The sequence below is a fragment of the Danio rerio genome, chromosome 5 (genome assembly GCF_049306965.1).
Source record: "Danio rerio strain Tuebingen ecotype United States chromosome 5, GRCz12tu, whole genome shotgun sequence".
Lineage (NCBI taxonomy): Eukaryota > Metazoa > Chordata > Actinopteri > Cypriniformes > Danionidae > Danio > Danio rerio.
The window spans coordinates 59,745,299-59,763,041 of NC_133180.1; the positions used below are offsets into that span (position 1 = coordinate 59,745,299).

The window sequence follows — 17,743 nt, forward strand, 5'->3', positions numbered from 1 at the left end:
ACTTATTCAATTTATAAACTATAGCCTGCTAGTTTTTATAGCCTACTTTATCTTACGTTATTATGTTTGTTTTTACAATATTTCATTAACTTTGCATTGTTTTCTGTCACTTTGAAACAACTTTTAAAGGAATCATATGCTGTGATTTTTCATGGTTTGTTTTTTAATTTTTTTATGTGAATTACAAACTGATCTAACACATTCTCACTATTATCCTCAAAAACGAAAGCCTCAAACCCAAAAGATATTCATTTTAAAGTTAAGACTTGCCCACACCTATTCAAAATGCAATGTTCAAGCATGTCACAACTCGGCGACTCACTCAGTGGGAAGCTTGTCAACACACTGCCCTAATATACATGCAAAAAAGAAGAAACTTACATTCTTGCTGTAGTTTTGTTGCCACCATAATGTGGAGGGACATCAGTGTTTTGTGAGGAAAGAAAATATATCTTGTTTGTATAATAAAATGTTAATACCAATCTATTATGTTATATTCGGGTCACTCTAGTAAAGTTGATTGATCATCTTGGTCATCTGCATTTTCTGGATCTGGTTTAGCTTTGAATTAATAATGTAACAAGGGTGTAATGCACTGGATGGCTGGCCAATCAAAGCATACAATGATTATTAGAACAATGAGTTTTGTAAAGCTTGGCATTTTTCTAAAAGGTCAAGCAGAGATAAGCTGCAATATGGAATGTAATTTTTTTTAACCTTAATTTTAAGACGTTGCACTACACCAAATAATATTTTTTAGTCACGTCATATAACCCTCTTAAAATTGGGCAGGAATGCTGAAAATGATCCATAATAAATGAATAATGCCATAATGCTAGTTGCTAGTATTGTAATGATTATGGGTATTGACATTAATAGTAGCAAATATGAAAAAGATATACTTACACAAGAACACACTGACATAACAGTGTCTATTTACTATGTTATTAAATTATATTAGGTCATATTTTCAGTAAAAATGAGAGAAATTCATGTTGAAATCAAGTTGTGGTCTACGTTTTTACAGATGATCAGCGCTGCAGGCACTCTGTGTAAATGGAAGGATATGGAACGTCCATCTTTACCATCTTCTCTGGACTCAACATTGCCTGGGATATCTCGAGAAGTGCTGTCGGTGTCCATGGAACCGAAATATCAATGCCAGCAGTGCAAAGATATTCTTAGGAAACCTTTCCAAGCACAATGTGGACATCGCTTCTGTGTGTTCTGTTTCAAACAACTGACCAGGTACCCAGAGCAACTCTCTGCCTCATGCTCTGCTTTATTTCTTTCCTCTCCATGGACATTCCCAATCCTTTTAATTTCTCGCTGGCTGTAGCTAAATTGTTGACCCACTCTTTGCCTCTTAATCTAAAGCCTGGTTTATACTTCTGCATCAAGTGACCGGCGTAACCAATGGCGCATGCAACGCGCGTAGCTGTGCATTTATACTTCTGCGCGCTGTCTCTGTTGGTCTGCATTAACACTTCCAAAACGCTAGTTGGCAGTGAGGTGTTAATGTTCCTCTGTGTCGAGTTTCTTCACCTGTGTTTTGTTCTTTCTGAACGCTTCTGGGATGTACAAATGGCTCAAACTCCCTCATTTTGAGGCAGGAACCGGCGGATGTGCAACTATGAGCTAAACACAAAACAAAACTTTCCATCAGGAGCTCCTTTGCGGGACTCCACACTTGTAAACATTCGCTCCATTGGGCTCGCGCTACTCGCGCGGCACTCGGTCCAGCCCAGACTCGTCAGCGCTACCAAGCCGACTAATCACAGAGCTTGCGCTACGCGTCGTTGCGACGTGTAGTTACATTTTTTGAGAGGTGCACGTCAGCGACAGCCACGGCGTAGGGCTATGAGTCAGCGCCGTAGCATACGCGTGCGTTTGATGCAGAAGTATAAATCAGCCTTAAATGGTACTCCATGCATATGGATATACAGTCTTCACTATAAACTATAATAACAAAATCTTCCCTCTTCCCTGGATTTATCATTTTCAGTTTTTGAGCTTTACCTTGCTGTTACCTATTTAGCTGTTGTTGATGTCAACGTTTATTTCATGAACGATGCCGATTTGCATTTTTTTTTCCATTTATTTTCTGTTTTTCTTGTTAAGTGGTAAATGTACTCTCTATGAGTAAATGAACATGCTCTATGGCTCAATCATGTGATTGTCATGCACGTTTATCTATAAAACTGGCTGTGAATCTTCAGTGCATGTGTTCAGCTGGAGCAGTGTTTAATACAAAGGGCCATAGCTCTCTGTCAAACTACGGAAAAAATGGTGTGCAAAATCATCATGGAGTTATCAATTCGCTAATAACTACATTGTAATATTGACAGCTGTTTGGCTACATTCCCTGTGAAATACACAAAGATCAATATTTGTTGATGTTAATACATTTTTTTTTACATGAGTGTGTTTTTTTACATGTGTTTGTGCTGCCTCTGCACAGTGTTTTGGTACATCTGTGCCCTTCAGGCTTTCTGTCAATATTTTATGCTTCGTTTACATACTTTGTATTTTAAAATTATTACACTGAAGTTTAAATTGTAATGCAGTTTGTATGCTAGTCGGGAACACATAACTGCTTATTATTAGTGTATAATAATTAGAAAATGAAGTAATTATTGAATGATTTTGCTGTATAAAGCTGTACAAGTCCTGCAGCACCACAGTTTCGAAAGGTAACAGAAATGTCTTACAGCAGTGGTTCCTAACCTTTTTTTGATATTATTGAGGACCCCCTCCACATTTAATGATATAATCGCTCATAAAGGTTTGCAGTAATGAAGACCAAAAATGTTTTTTGTAACTTACAATATCTGCCTAAATACAGATTCAGGCAAACTAACAGTGCTGGTACTGCTCGATCTCAGTGCCGCATTTGACACTTTCGATCACAGCATACTTTTGAATAGGCTGGAAAACTGGGTTGGGCTGTCCCCAACTGGTTCAGATCTGACCTTGAAGGGAGGTTACAATATAAGTATAGGTGACCGGTTGAGGTAGGTCGAGGTAGACAACCATGACATGTGGAGTTCCACATAGCTCGATTCTGGCACCTCTCCTGTTCAACCTTTACATGCTCCCTCTGAGCCAAATAGTGAGAAAAAAACAAATCTCCTACCACAGCTATGCTGATGACACTCAGATCTACCTAGCCCTACTGCCTAATGACTACAGTCCCATTGACACCCTCTGCCAATGCATTGATGAATATAACAATTGGATGTGCCAAAACTTTCTTCAGTTAAACAAAGAGAAAACTGAAGTGATTGCATTTGGGAACAAGTATGAGGTTCTCAAAGTGAATGCGTACCATGGCTCTAAGGGTCAAACAACAAAATGTAAGGTCAAGAATCTTGGTGTGATTCTGGAGTCAGATCTGAGTTTTAATAGTCATGTCAAAGCAGTTAGTCAATCAGCATACTATCATCTCAAAAACATTGCAAGAAGATGCTTTGTTTCCAGTGAAGACTTAGAGAAACTTGTTCATGCTTTCATCAGCAGCAGGGTGGATTACTGTAATGGCCTCCTCACTGGCCTTCCCAAAAAGACAGTCAGACAGTTACAGCTCATCCAGAATGCTGCGGCCAGGATTCTGACCAGAACCAGAAAATCTGAGCAGATCACACCTGTCCTCAGGTCTTTACACTGGCTCCCAGTTACATTCAGAATAGATTTTAAAGTATTATTACTTGTCTATAAATCACTAAATGGCCTAGGACCTCAATACATTACAGATATGCTCACTGAATACAAACCTTACAGATCACTCAGATCTTTAGGATCATATAAACTAGAAATTCCAAGAGTTTAGTCAAAGCAGGGTGAATCATGTGCACCAACAGTAGGCACATTTAAATCAAGACTGAAAACACATCTGTTTAGCTGTGCCTTTACTGAATGAGCACTGTGCTACGTCCGCAGTTTAGATTGCACTATTATGTTTTTATCTTCTTTTTCATTCTTTTATAACACATTTTATCTGTTTTTATGTTTTGTTTCATTATTTTTATTATTTGTTTTTATTTTTCTTATACCTGTTTCTTTTATTACTGTTTATCTAAAGCACTTTGAATTGCCACTTTGTATGAAATGTGCTATATAAATAAACTTGCCTTGCTTTGCTTTGCCTTACATAACAGCTTTATTGATTAATTATTTTTTTAACTTCTTTAAAAGTGCAAAAGTTAATTTTGAATTAAAAAAAAACTTTAATTAAATTTAATGACCATAATTAACTTAGGGGCCAGTCATCTACAGTAGCACATCTTTACATGTGCAAGTTAATTGTTAATATCAATAGAGGTGCGTGGCTTGCGCACACATTTTGGGAGCCACATGCCTGACTTCACCTCTAGTTTTTTTGACATTGACTTGGTATATCCCAAGGTTAAGTAAGGTGTCATATTCTGTTATAGGGAGTTGTCTAAACCACAATTTTCACTCATTAAGCCATCCGTTTTTGACTTGGTACATTTTGCAAATCAAGTCAAGTTACCGGCATTTGCAAAGTGCTTTATCCAATGTAGATTGTGTCAGCTGCTTTACAAGGATGAAACTTATAAAAAGTTGGATAACATTTTTTTTTAGTTCATGGGTCTGATGGAATATATAAATCAGGTAGAAGAATAGAGCAGAATGCTGTTAAACGGTCACTGTTAAAGGACAATCCCCTGAAGTGCAGATCTACCAATGGCAAATAATTAAAACTCCACCAATTGACAGAAATGGAGAAAAAAACCTGGGCATAAGCCAGGCTTAGTCAGGAACTAGTCTACTAAAAGGTTGATAGCCTTGTGATTGATGAGCTCTGTTATGGCAAAGGTGCAGGCCTCAAGTATGTCCAAAGTGAGTGTTCAGACTAGCCAAAGGGATTAAAGTAAAGGACTTTTTCCATCACATAGGTCTTTGCTGAGAATCAGTCTTGTGGATTTGACTAACCAATGTCCTCTAGTGGAAAGTGATGTTTGCAAATTTACAGCATATTTTACCATGCTAGCTATAGTAGAGCGGTCTAGGAGACCCTTTTAAAACTAGAATAGTAGAAAGTAAGGAGTATGTAATTTTGGTAAAAGGAAAAAAAGCAGCTCACACTGCTGTGTTGCCGTTTTTTTTTTAGTTACTGCTGGAGGGCCTGCAAAAAGAGAGTTGGAGTAATTTAATTGAGATGCAAGCAGCTACTGCTGGATAAGAAGAAAAGTACAGTTCATCAGCACAGAAAGAACTGCCATGTTTTTGAAATACATATACTAGTGATCTGTAGATAGTAATGAGGAGTGGTCCTCATACCGAGCCCTGAGGCATCTCAGTGGTTAGATGTTGCGACTTATACATCCCAACCTTAAGACCAAAAGCAATGGACTGATCCAATAATATTAGAGCCAATGATTTTGAAAGCTGCTTTAGAGCTTTAGAATTTGGGAGAAAGGCAGAAGGGTTTATCTGAGCCTGGTTTAATGCTAAAGAGCATGAGGGTGAAGAGATGTGATAATTACAACTATATGAGTAAGTGAAGACACAACTAAAGGAGAAAAGGATATGAGATGGGAAATGTGTATGTTTATGTTTAGGTTATTTCTGCAATAGTTAGCTTTTGAATGTAAGAAAATAAATGCCATCAGTGAGAAGAGATCATCATTCATGGTGTACTTGATTACTATAGTCATATTGTGTTTGATAATTTTTTGATAGTATGACAAATGTGTGACATTATATCATGTGTATTAAAAATGAATGATGTTTTGTAATGAAGTACATGGCTTTCTAGCCAACTGGAAGGATAAGGCATAGAAATGAATAAATATTCAAATACTTTTTATAAATAATGATAAAACGTACACTGGTAGCCCAACATGGCCAAAACACCGCCAACGGTGAAAGCAAAGCAATACATAAGCTCCAGGCTCTCATTTTCTTCTGTCGTCATTATTGCTTTTATGCTTCAGCTTCGCAATAATGCCCTTCACGCCCTTGTGATACAGTTGTTTAATGTTCTTTTTAAAAAGTATTTGAATTTTAAGAACTGTTTAACAACAAACTGTTTTGTTGTTTCTGTTGCAAGAAATGCTGATATTATAGACTATATCTGTTTGATTTAACTTTTGCTATTGTCTATACTTTGAAAATTGACCGTTGGCTATAAACTAAGAGATTTGTTATTAACATTATTTTATGAACAGTGAAACTCAGATGGAGCAATGAAGTTTATAGACAGGAGGTTATGCTACAACAATACCATAATATACAGTATACACTGAAAACCCTAATAAGCTGACTGAGCTACATTAAATGAGTAAACTCGTTGCCTCAATTTAAATAAGTAATGGAGTCTCCAGAACTTGCATATTGAAGTTTATTTAACTTGCCGGTTTTGTAGACTATACATAAATTGTTCAGTTCACCAAACTTAGTACTAATATATTCACTTCTCATACTGATGGAGGGAGCGATTCGTTTGTGAATGAATCTCCGTTATGAACGACTCCTTCACTAGCCGACAAGTTTCTGGCACCGCAGCATCTCATTGTCATATTTCTTTTGCATTGTTTGCTGATTTTATTCAACAAAATTTGCATAAGCCGAGTATTTAGTTCGAGTTGGAGCTACTTTGCCTTATGGTGAATGCAGTAAATGACTGTATTATCATCAATAACGTTACCTGTTTAGCACAAAAGTTCAGAACATACAAAAACGTAAAAAACTTAATCTTACCTATGAAATGTTCTGCCTTTGTGCTTTGTTTTCTTTGTTGGCTCGTTACTACACCCGTAGACAGCGTCCCGCATCTTCACGTAATAACACTGTCTTGACTAGTGCAGTTGAATGACATTTGTCCTGTGAGCACTGTACCAATGTGGAGGCGCTATTGACGCATGCTCAGGGTCCCTATGCGATATCTAGTGTATATATATCTATGTGCTTTTCATTTGATGCACCTGAGCTCAACCACTCTCACTGGCAGAGCTATGATAAAACAAAATACTATTGGCTATTTTTTTAAAAGGGGTGGAGCTACTCTATGTCCCACCCTCTCATCATGTTTCGGTTGACATTACATCAAACATCGAATAAAAATGCATATTTGAAAGCACTTCACGGAACCTTAAATGTTCATGATTTAGTAAGTGTGGCTTTGGACAGTTGCATTTAGGATCGCCTACTGCACCTTTGAGTACTTTGTGTTTGTGTTCTGTCTAGATCTTATTCTTTTAACTGCTTTCTCGCCGAAGTAAAACAAAACACTTTATCTTTAAATCTTAATATATATACCATGAAAAAATTTTCAATTAATTTTAAACAAAAAAAAGGAGCCATTTATTTACATTATGATGAATAATTATACCTGAAGCCATTTGTTTTCTGATTAAAAAAAAAAAAAAAAAAACTTCTACTTAAAAGGTTGCACATATTAGAATTTTACAGTCAAGACTACATTTGTGAAAATGACCCATTTTTTTCAAAGGATTAATAATGATTTTGAGCTCACTACAATTGAAATCTTAAGTTTATGCATTTTTATGGTACATAAGTTAAATTAACTCATTTTTTTTAGTGATAGGACCAAAATGCAACATTTTAAGTTATGTTCAGTCAACTTTACTTAATTTTTTAAGTGAAAAGAAAAATAAAAAGTAAAAAACATAAGGTTTTTCAGTGTAGTGTATAATGAAAGTATACAGTATATAATTAAATGGGTACAAAAACCTTACCGTTTTTAAATGTCCTATAGCTTATTTAAATGTCATACACGCTTTAAAGCATTCAGTCATTTCTAACCCTGTATAGAGAGTGGTCAAAAATAAAAATGCTCTGAATACTCAGCAAAATTTCTTGTAATCCTTTCCCACAAATGTAACATTTTATATTAGTGCTACTGACACTTCAGTCTTTCCGTTATTAAAGCACTTCTTGTTGCATAAAATTAAACTTTATTGCTTTACAGTCTTAATAAAAGCCAGAGGAAAAGAAAGAGCTGTCTATTAATGGTTTCCCATATCTGTGATGTTCAGAGACTGCTTGTTTGTTAGAATTGTTAGAATCTGATTATGTTTCCCATATCCTTCTCAGAGGCTGCACTGTTAAAGTTTGCAAAATATTTTTTTCATTAGCTCAGGGCCCATACCCTGCGAAGCCTGTCGTGCTGAGGGTATATTTGAAGAGGAAACGTCTGTGCTTAATATTGCAGTGGTAAGCCTTGATTCTTAAATTACACCTCCTGTAAATGTATACTGCTTTAGTTTATGGTAACTGCTGTTCATATTGTTCCTGTTCATTATGTTCCTGTTCCTGTTAAAGATTATGATATTGTTAATTGCAATGACAAAGTTACAGTAAAACAAATCCTAATTGACACATAACTGCTGGCTCTGGTGTTATGTTAAAAAGTGAATGAAGTACATTTTTAAAAGGTATTAATTAATGATACAAATGTCATGGTCTTTGACTCCCCATAGGCATTTCCTGATAATGCAGCACGAAGAGAAATTGATAGCTTGCCTGCTAAATGCCCAAATGAAGGTTGTAGTTGGTCTGGGACACTGAAGGACTTTGAGGTAAGAATTCACCCTATAGTCAGGGAAAACTACTATGGTTAATGTCGAGTTCAGACTGCACGCTTTTAAAAGTAGTCGTGTCACAGATGTTTTCACACTGCATGACTATCTTGGCTAGCGTATTGTCACTGCTGTGTTTACACTGCAAGATAGTTCAGCAACAAGAGGTTTCACACTGCATGACTTTACAATAGGAAGAATAGCCGACAACTTTGTCCAAACTACGTGTCACATCTAAAAACATGTAGTATACAGTATATATGTTATTAACTACATAATGAGAAAGAAACTTTTAATGGGGTAAAAAATATATATATTTGCTCACCTGGGGTCTCATGTATCAACGCTGCGTACGCACAAAAAATTTGCGTACGCCAGGTTTTAACGCTCAGAATCGCTCACGTTTGGATTTACTAACAATGAACTGAACGTGGGAATGTGCGCAGCTCCACGCCAGCTTTATGGCTGGCGTACGCACATTTTTTGTGCTTGTCTGTTTTATTTCCATTGGCGACTCCTAGAGGCAGTTGTGTTAAATTCCTCTCTACAAAGTGTCTGAGCCTTGCAATGGCAGCTGTATGAGACGGGTTCATCTAGCAGGTATTTAAGGTTTCCATACCATATAGTTGACCAGCTAAACATTAAAGCACAATTTGCAGCGGTCGCCTGTTTTTCCAATGTAATCTGAGCTATCTACTGCACGCACATTGCTATAAAGACACTATCTGAAGATGAATTTGCATGCGTGAATCAGAAACATTTCCATTCAATAAATGTGCAAATAAAATATGATGCACAAACTTAATATTGATTCCTACTTGTCTTTCTCGTGATAAATAGTTGGCAAAATCTGATATGTAGCGGTGGGAAAAAGAAGAAAGAGTTCATAATATGCTGGATTCGAACCGAGTTCATACTTGAACGTGTCAAAACATGTTGACATGCGTCTTACAAGCTGTGCCACTGAGACTGTAAGGGGTAATGCAACATTTTACACCTATAAATCACACTATTTCTTTTCTAATTCACTCAGTGCGATGTTCAGACCCAACTGTGTTGACCGCATCAGCTAAACTCTCCCACTCAATTTTTTTCTTTTGTTGTTAATTCCGGAGAACAAACTTGCAAATAACACCGCTTTTCTCCGGTCTACCTCCGAAAGGAGCACCTACAATTCACATTCTGTTCAAAGTTTCTCTTCTTGCTTGCTTTTGACATTGCTTTTTTCGTTGGGCTTTGCCAAAGTAGAGTCATTTGCATATTCATACGGGGGAGGAAGCAGGGAGGGGTTTTGTGCTCGTGCATGTTGCGCTCAGTTTCACGTTCATTCAGATGTACAAAAGAATATGCGTGAGATTCGGCGTACGCACTGTTTCATACATCTGAATTTTTTCTGCGCACATTGCGTACGCAATGATTTAGTATGATGACCCCTGGTCTTTGAATGGAATTAGCAATTTCTCCTCAGCTTTATTCTTTTTTGACCTGATTGTAATATTGCTCACATGACAAATTTCCACTAGCTTTTCCTCCATTTCTTGGGTCCAAATAAACTTTTGGATAAAAATTTTCCCGCTGGCCTGCAGATACCCACACTAGTGAATGCTGCTCTCTCATGGGCTGTAGGTGATTGCTGATGTTATTTTCAGTCAAAACACATTTCACACGGCATGATTTGAAAAGCAGACAGCTCCACATATTTAGCATGCCAAATATCTCACGGCGCATCTCCGGCTCATCTGCGATTCTCTCAGGTCGCGTCTTTGATAGTTCACATTGTGTGAACAAGCACCGATTTGCCTGTGATTTCAGGCAATATTTGCCGATTTCTCAAAACCTGTCGACGAGTCAAAATCGTTACAAAAATCGGCTAAAATCATGCAGTCTGAACTCGGCATAAGGCAGCAAATACTAACTAGTAACTTTGATGACCTCTTGCCTTGCCTTAGATAACCTATTGTTTGAAAAACTAAATTCATATATCTATTTGGTTTATTTGGAAAAGATTCTATGACTTTTTGGAGAATCTAAATGGTGACTCTTTTCTTGAACTTATAGAGATTGAAAGTATATAAATTACACAAATATGTTATTGCTGTATTATTTAATATTAATATTATTATTTATTTATTTTTTCTTTCAAAGTGTGTTGTTATTTTGAATCTATATTATTCTAGCTGTTTTGTTTTTGTATTATTTATTTTAATTAAATAATTGTTTTTTCTATTACTTTTACTAAAACTTAAACCTTTGTCAATTTATATGACAGTGTTTAAAAAAAAATTGTTGTTCAAAAAAAGCATACAAACTAGTAACTAGTTTAGTTAGTAACGAAGTGTAACCTTGCTTTTAAGCAAATAGCTCGATAATAAAGTGACCTAAGCATGAGTATGCTGTCAGTTCAAAAGAAAAAAAAATTACTCAGCAATGACAGTGGTGTGGGGGATGGGTGGAAAGTCCCAAAGCTAACTGGAAAGTACCAACATTGCATTGCTTATTCAAAAGCTAGGAGTTTTTCAAATCATGTACAGGGTACTTTTTATGACTAAGTTAAAAGCATGATCACCCACTGTTTTACCTTTTTGCATAGCTATAATTAGAATTTTTTTTATTTTTATTTTTATTTCATTTTACACTTGAGGAGCATTATTTTCTTAGCCAAAAGATTTTGTAATATTTTTGTTAGAATTGTTAACAAATTCCATCAATTGAAATATGTTTTGTTACAAGATATTTATAACTTGTGAACCTATGAGATTTGGATTGCTGATGCATGTACTTACCAAGTGTCTTGTATCCAAAAAGCTAAAGATGATGTATCATCAAAATTGCCTTGGTTTAGATAATTTTTTCCTCTGCTTAGCTTGTAAAAGTTTTACATACTTTTCTTGTTGCCAAACAGTTTATGATTACATTTATGATTGTAGGTTGTCAGACTATATGAACGTGTATACAGTGTATAAAGAGAAAAAATGGATGCACACAATAAGACTCATCCAGTGTTGTTTACCATTAATCAAAAATAAAATAATAAATGTCATACAAAAATGTCAGAATTTTAAACTAATCCCCTTATGAATTCTATGTCTGTGTTGTTGAATGAGATACTGTGTCTGATATCTGAAGTGTGTTTTTAAAGAGCTTTTTGCTTTTTTCTTTTTGTTTGACTCAATAAGTTTGTGTTCTCATTGTACTTGTTGTACCCCCCTTTTATCAGTTTGGTTTATTGGTTCTTGGTTAGTTGTTAAAGTTGCACTGCAGGAAAGTGTCTCAAATCTTCTGACAGTGTCAAGAATTTCTTTGGAAGAAGAATTTTATTGAAATGGCCATTATTCATCTGTCAGTCAAACCAGCATTTAAAGACTACAGATTTTAGCCCTGGATTATATGAAGCCTTTTTTTGGATAAAATAAAGTCTAAGACAATTAAATTGTGGTAAAAATGTTCACAGTGTATGCATATAGAAAGACATACTAACATCAATTTGTGTGTATTTGACTATTTAAGCTGAATCTGTTTTTGAAGTCTAACAAAGATATTTGTATTTGCTTATTTGAGGTGTGGATTCATTTATTTATTCAACCTCATGCTATTGTAAATGGATGTTTATAAATTTTTTTCATGTGCAATACCTTCAATTCCATGCCAGAATTTGAACTCTGGTAAGCACATTCTGTTTAGTAATTGGTGAACATTTTGTAGACCGTTACAATAGGTCACATATCAACAAATATTTTTATTTTCAGTTCACAGAGATTCAGTTCTTGGAGCATATGAAATAAAAATGGTTTAAATTTTGAGCCCTAATAAACTAGTCTTACTAGAGTTTATATATTTATAAAATCATAAACAGCCCAGGTCGGATTGCTGGTTAGGAAATTTAAAAGTGCGGTTTTTGATACTGACAGCTAGCATTTAATCAAATTCTAAATAATGGTACACACAGGTTAATGGTTACAACAGGCCATATTTGGCCATATTTTCTGTCACAAATAAATGTTGGTCAGTAATGCGTTACTGTAATTTGATAACAGTCCTTAACCATTTTATACCTCTAAAAATCTAAAACATTTTAGCCCAATTTTTTAGCATGTTATATTTGGTGTGATGGGAGGTTTTGTTTCCTTGTTCTGAGTAGCAGATATAACTACTATAGCACTTCCTACACCCTTCTATAACAGTTTAACAGACTGTTTTTTACTGTAATACAAATGTTTGACCTTTGATAGACAATCGAGAATGAGCACTAAAAGTAAACTAAACTTCAAGTTTCAACCACTAAACTTCACTATTGTTTCCTTACTGCGTAAATGTTAGGAAAAAAAAATCTATAGAAAACAAGTTAGTCAACACATCTTTATACATATCAGATATATTATTTGTATAATAATGACATATAATTTTAAATTATCACAAAAGTCAGAAATGTATAATGTGAATAGAAAAGCACTAGAAATAAAACATGTATTTTTCTATGTAACATTTTTTTACTACTAAATTTTGTTTTACTACTAAAATTCTGTAAGTTTTCTCACTTTCTTTGGTGAAACATAAAAAAGACTTTCTTTTGTAAAAATATATGCTGTTAATCCATGTAGTTAATGTAGATGCAAGCTAAAGGTTTGGAAGTTTTAAAAAGTACATTATAGCTGAACTATATTCTTATAAATAATGTAAAGCACTATGTTAACTTGCTTCAACAGTACGTGAAGTATTATAAAAAAATCTCAGGGATTTCCAATAGTTTTTGGAGATTTTTCCAGATTGTTCTTTATGGTAATACACTTATTTTCCATACTTATTTCTGTCTTTTCACTGTTTTGTTCAAAGGTCGGTATGTACTTTCATCCAAAAATGTCTTGTGACTTTTTAGTCATTTAAATACAGGAATTACAACAGGAAAAAGCACATGAGAATGTGGACAGTTTATAAATGTTGTTCAAGATAGACTGTGAATTAATCAAATGGAAGATAATTTGAGAGTTGACCTATAGTCATACACACCAGTATAATAACAGTGTTTTTTTTGTATACAACATACCCCAATCATTTGCGATATTTATGGATAATTCCTTTCCTTGACTAGAATCAACATGAAGGTCGCTGTGCCTTTGAACGTGTGAAATGTGAAGCATGTCAAGTGCTTATATTGCTCTCTGAGAAGGACCGTCACAATGAGCGGGAATGTGAAGCCAGAACCCTCAACTGTAAATACTGCAAAGTCACATTCAACTTTAAGGAAATTAAGGTAAGCATCCTAGAAGTGATGCAACTGCAGTTTTACTGTTGACTGTGGTGTACTTAATGTTTTTAGTGTCTACAGGATGTTGTAGTGTGTTTCGCTATTGTTTTTAGTCATAAACTTACTCTAAGTACCAAGATGAATAACATTTTTGTGAATAAAACATTGCATTACACATAATAAAATGTGGCTGAATTTGGGATGAAATTGTAGTTAATCCAAAACTGACCAATCTCTTTCACCATTATTTAGGCACCTATGCCAGAATATACAAACTTACACTTTTCTTACAATAAAAGTCAAGTATGACATTCAAGGAGAAAATGACAATAATCGTAGTAAATAGCAACTTACGTAATGTACCTCACATGAGTATCACATGGTTGATTGGATTACTACTATGAAAAAATTTGTCTATGTGTGTGTGTGACTGTAAACTGCAAATCCATAGGTATTAAGCAACATAAAAGAATGGGTGAGAAAACTAGTTGTTATTTCACCTTTGCTGATTTTTCCTCCTACACCTCTTTTTTTTCTGCCACAGGCCCATGATGAAATTTGTCAGAAATTTCCCATGCAATGCAAAGACTGTGGTAAAAAGAAAATACCCAGAGAGAAGGTTGGTCTGCATTCCTGTTCATATATTCTTTCTATTGTCTTTCCACAGTATTTAAAGAAGTCTTATGTGGATTTTTTGAAGGGCTAGTTCTCTTACAAATGACATTTGTTTGGTTCCAATCCCCTGAGACCTTCATTCAACTTCAGACACAAATTAAGATAATGTGTATTAAATCTGAAAGCTTCTTCATTCCTTATAGGCAGCAACTGCTTAGAGACATTCAAAGCCATGTGACTTCAGTGGTTTAACTATAATCATGCAAAGCACTAAAATGACTTTAGTGCAAAAACCACGTCATTAGGGTGCAACTTTACTATGGATTAGAGTCAGCAGCACAGCATGCACAGACGATGCTTTTGTTTTTTTTTCTGGAATTTGAATGGCAACATTGCTGTCTGTGAAGGACGAGAGAGCTCTCAGATTTAATCTGAAATATCTTAATTGTGTTGTTAAGATGAACAAAGGAATGAACAACATGAACTTGAGATATTGAAGAATATAGACATGCAAAGAGGATTCCCTGAAATTCTTATGAAATGGAAAAAATCTAAGTACAGTTTGGCGACCACAATGATGAAAGTCCTGCTTTCCAGACAGAACCCTGCCAATCGCCACACAGTTCTGTGGGGCAGTGCTCTGTACAGATTCGCTTCTTTGTTATGCCAAGCCCTGTCGTTTGGCAACTACTGTACTGAAGAAAAGACATTGCAGCACAGCACACCCCAACACATATTGTGTCTTTCCAGTGTCATCCAGTGTCTTTGCGCAGGTTTTCTCTCATTTTTTCCAGTGTTTATATCCGCGTGCTTTGGGTATTATTAAAACACCCTTAAAGGAGATTGGTGTCATGCTAATCTTTGAGCATGTGCAGTACACTACCTGATAAAAGATGTGTCGCCTATCCAAGTTTTACGGACAACAAATTATGACTTAAATTCTAGTTGATCATTTGATATCAGAAGTGGCTTATATGGAAGACAAAAGCCTCTAGATTACACTTATTGTGTTAAAATAAAATATGATCATGCTTTGATTTTTAATTATTTAATTAGAACAGTAAGTTCTGACTTTGCTTAGTAAAAAAGTCCTGTTACATAACAGAAATAATGTACAGTATCGAATATAAAGTCATGGTGCATTTAGAATGAATATTGTGTATGACTCCCATGAGCTTGGAGGACTGCATCCATACATCTCTGCAATGGCTCAAATAACTTATTAATAAAGTCATCTGGAATGGCAAGATTCTTTGGATTCATCTTCAATGCCTCCTCCTTCATCTTACCCCAGACATGCTCAGTAATGTTCATCTCTGGTGACTGGGCTGGCCAATCCCTGCACACCTTGACCTTCTTTGCTTTCAAGAACTTTGATGTGGAGGCTGAAGTATGAGAAGGAGCTCTATCCTGCTGAAGAATTTGCCCTCTCCTGTGGTTTGTAATGTAATGGGCAGCACAAATGTCTTGAAACCTCAGGCTGTTGATCTGCAGATCTCACGCACGTCCCCACACTGAATGTAACCCCAAACCATGGTTTTTCTTCCACCAAACTTGACTGATTTCTATGAGAATCTTGGGACCGTGCAGGTTCCAATAAGTCTTCTGCAGTATTTGTGATGATTGAGATGCAGTTCAACAGATGATTCATCAGAAAAATCTAGCATCTGCCACTTTTCCAAATGATCAACTAAAAGTCAAGTTATTATTTGTTGCTCTTACAACTGGCATAAATGGCAAGGCTTTTGTCAGGTAGTGTAGATTTCAGGATTCCCCCTTTGATTTAGACAGGATTTGGATCTTGGATGTACTTCTCGGTGTGCTGCAGATATGGCCATCGAGTAAACAGACTTTCCTTGAAAGGGCATGTTTATTGACAGGTGTAATTACGTTGTCCAATAGGTGTTGTTGTAGACTATCATTGGTGATTAACATAAAAAAATGGGAAAATGTGCACAAAATTAATAGGAGATGGCTGATACTATGGCTGATACTGAAAGCTTGTCGGTAAGTGGGTATGGGTTTGCGAGTGGTCAATTAGTAACAGAATTTTCAATTTTGGTTGAACTAACCCTTTAATTGGCCCTAATATTGTGTTGTACTATAATTAAATGCACCTGTTATTATGTCATGTTTTAATATACTGTAGAAATAAACTCACCTTATTTGTTTTTAATTCTTTTTTCTTCTACTTTTTTGCAGTTTCAAGAGCACACCAAATCTTGTGCAAAATCTAAGTCAGCATGCCAGTTCAGAGAGATTGGTTGCAGGGCAGTGGTATGTGTTTGTTTCTCAGATTGCACATGTACGTTCTGAATAGATGGGCTAAAGACGCTTTGAAGCAAGTTGTGAGCAAATGCCAAATTCCTCTATCAGAGATGAGACCTTTTATCAACATTTACATTTTAAACAAGTGGCAAAAGTAACGGGATGCATTAGAAAATAATAAATTACATGAAATCCAACCTGAAGTCTCACACAGAATCTTAAGTCATTTTAAGAATAGATTTGATCAAGTGGTTTTACCAGATGTCGTATTGGGCATGGTTTTTTGCTTCAAGGTGAAAACCCTACTCAGTGTTTGTGCTGCAAAACTTCCCTTAATATAAAACACATTTTACTGGACTGTCCTGCTTTTAATGATTCTAGAAGACTTTTTTTTTAAATGAACTCTTAAGGACATTTTTAACAAAGTGAAACCAGAAAAGATTTTACAATTTTTATTATGCATCAACATTAAAAATCTTATTTAATTTATGTATTCATTTGTTTGTTGATTTTAAATTGTATATTTATTATTGAAAGGTTCCTGCCATGAAGATAACCTTGGTTGCTGACATGACATTAAATAAAAAATACATTACATTACTTCTGAATAGATGGGTGGATAATATGATTTATGCTTACCACAATAAGGGCAGATTTCAGAATAGTCAGTACATTAGTTGCTTAAAAAGCCACAATGCTTTTTTTATGGTTGTAATGTTGCTGAACCATAAAGTTGCTTTGTGTCATGTAATTACGTTTAAATCATAGCTACCTTGCACTATGGAGTTGTTATTGAAGTGGCACAACTGCATACAAAGTACTTTGACTGTGTTATTGGAAATGAGTTACAAATCGACTTTGAGTTAAAGTGAGAAATTGTTAAGCACATGTCCTCTGCCTCCAGACTCTTAGTCATTTTTAAAGGCTGTCAAATTACTGCCTCTCTGTCAAAATAAGGGCATCTATTTGAATTTCTCAGGACCCAACTAAAATAGTTACAAGTGTGGGTTAGAAAAGTCCCAAACTTAAAGACATTAGGCTAGACAGTTTA

At 35.4% G+C, this 17,743-nt stretch overlaps 1 protein-coding gene across 6 annotated transcripts in view; it reads left to right on the forward strand.

Moving 5' to 3' along the window:
* Positions 1–17,743, forward strand: part of traf2b (Tnf receptor-associated factor 2b) — a 29,724-nt gene that overhangs the window by 813 nt on the left and 11,168 nt on the right. For 3 of the 6 annotated variants that reach the window (XM_678539.11, XM_005165500.6, XM_005165499.6), the window contains exons 2-7: positions 1,028–1,248; positions 8,124–8,202; positions 8,469–8,567; positions 13,654–13,815; positions 14,354–14,428; positions 16,627–16,701. In XM_678539.11, coding sequence (XP_683631.2) covers positions 1,028–1,248; positions 8,124–8,202; positions 8,469–8,567; positions 13,654–13,815; positions 14,354–14,428; positions 16,627–16,701 — 711 coding nt within the window. The remainder of the gene's footprint in view (positions 1–1,027; positions 1,249–8,123; positions 8,203–8,468; positions 8,568–13,653; positions 13,816–14,353; positions 14,429–16,626; positions 16,702–17,743) is intronic. The other 3 variants (XM_073951456.1, XM_073951455.1, XM_073951457.1) reach the window with 1 other exon arrangement.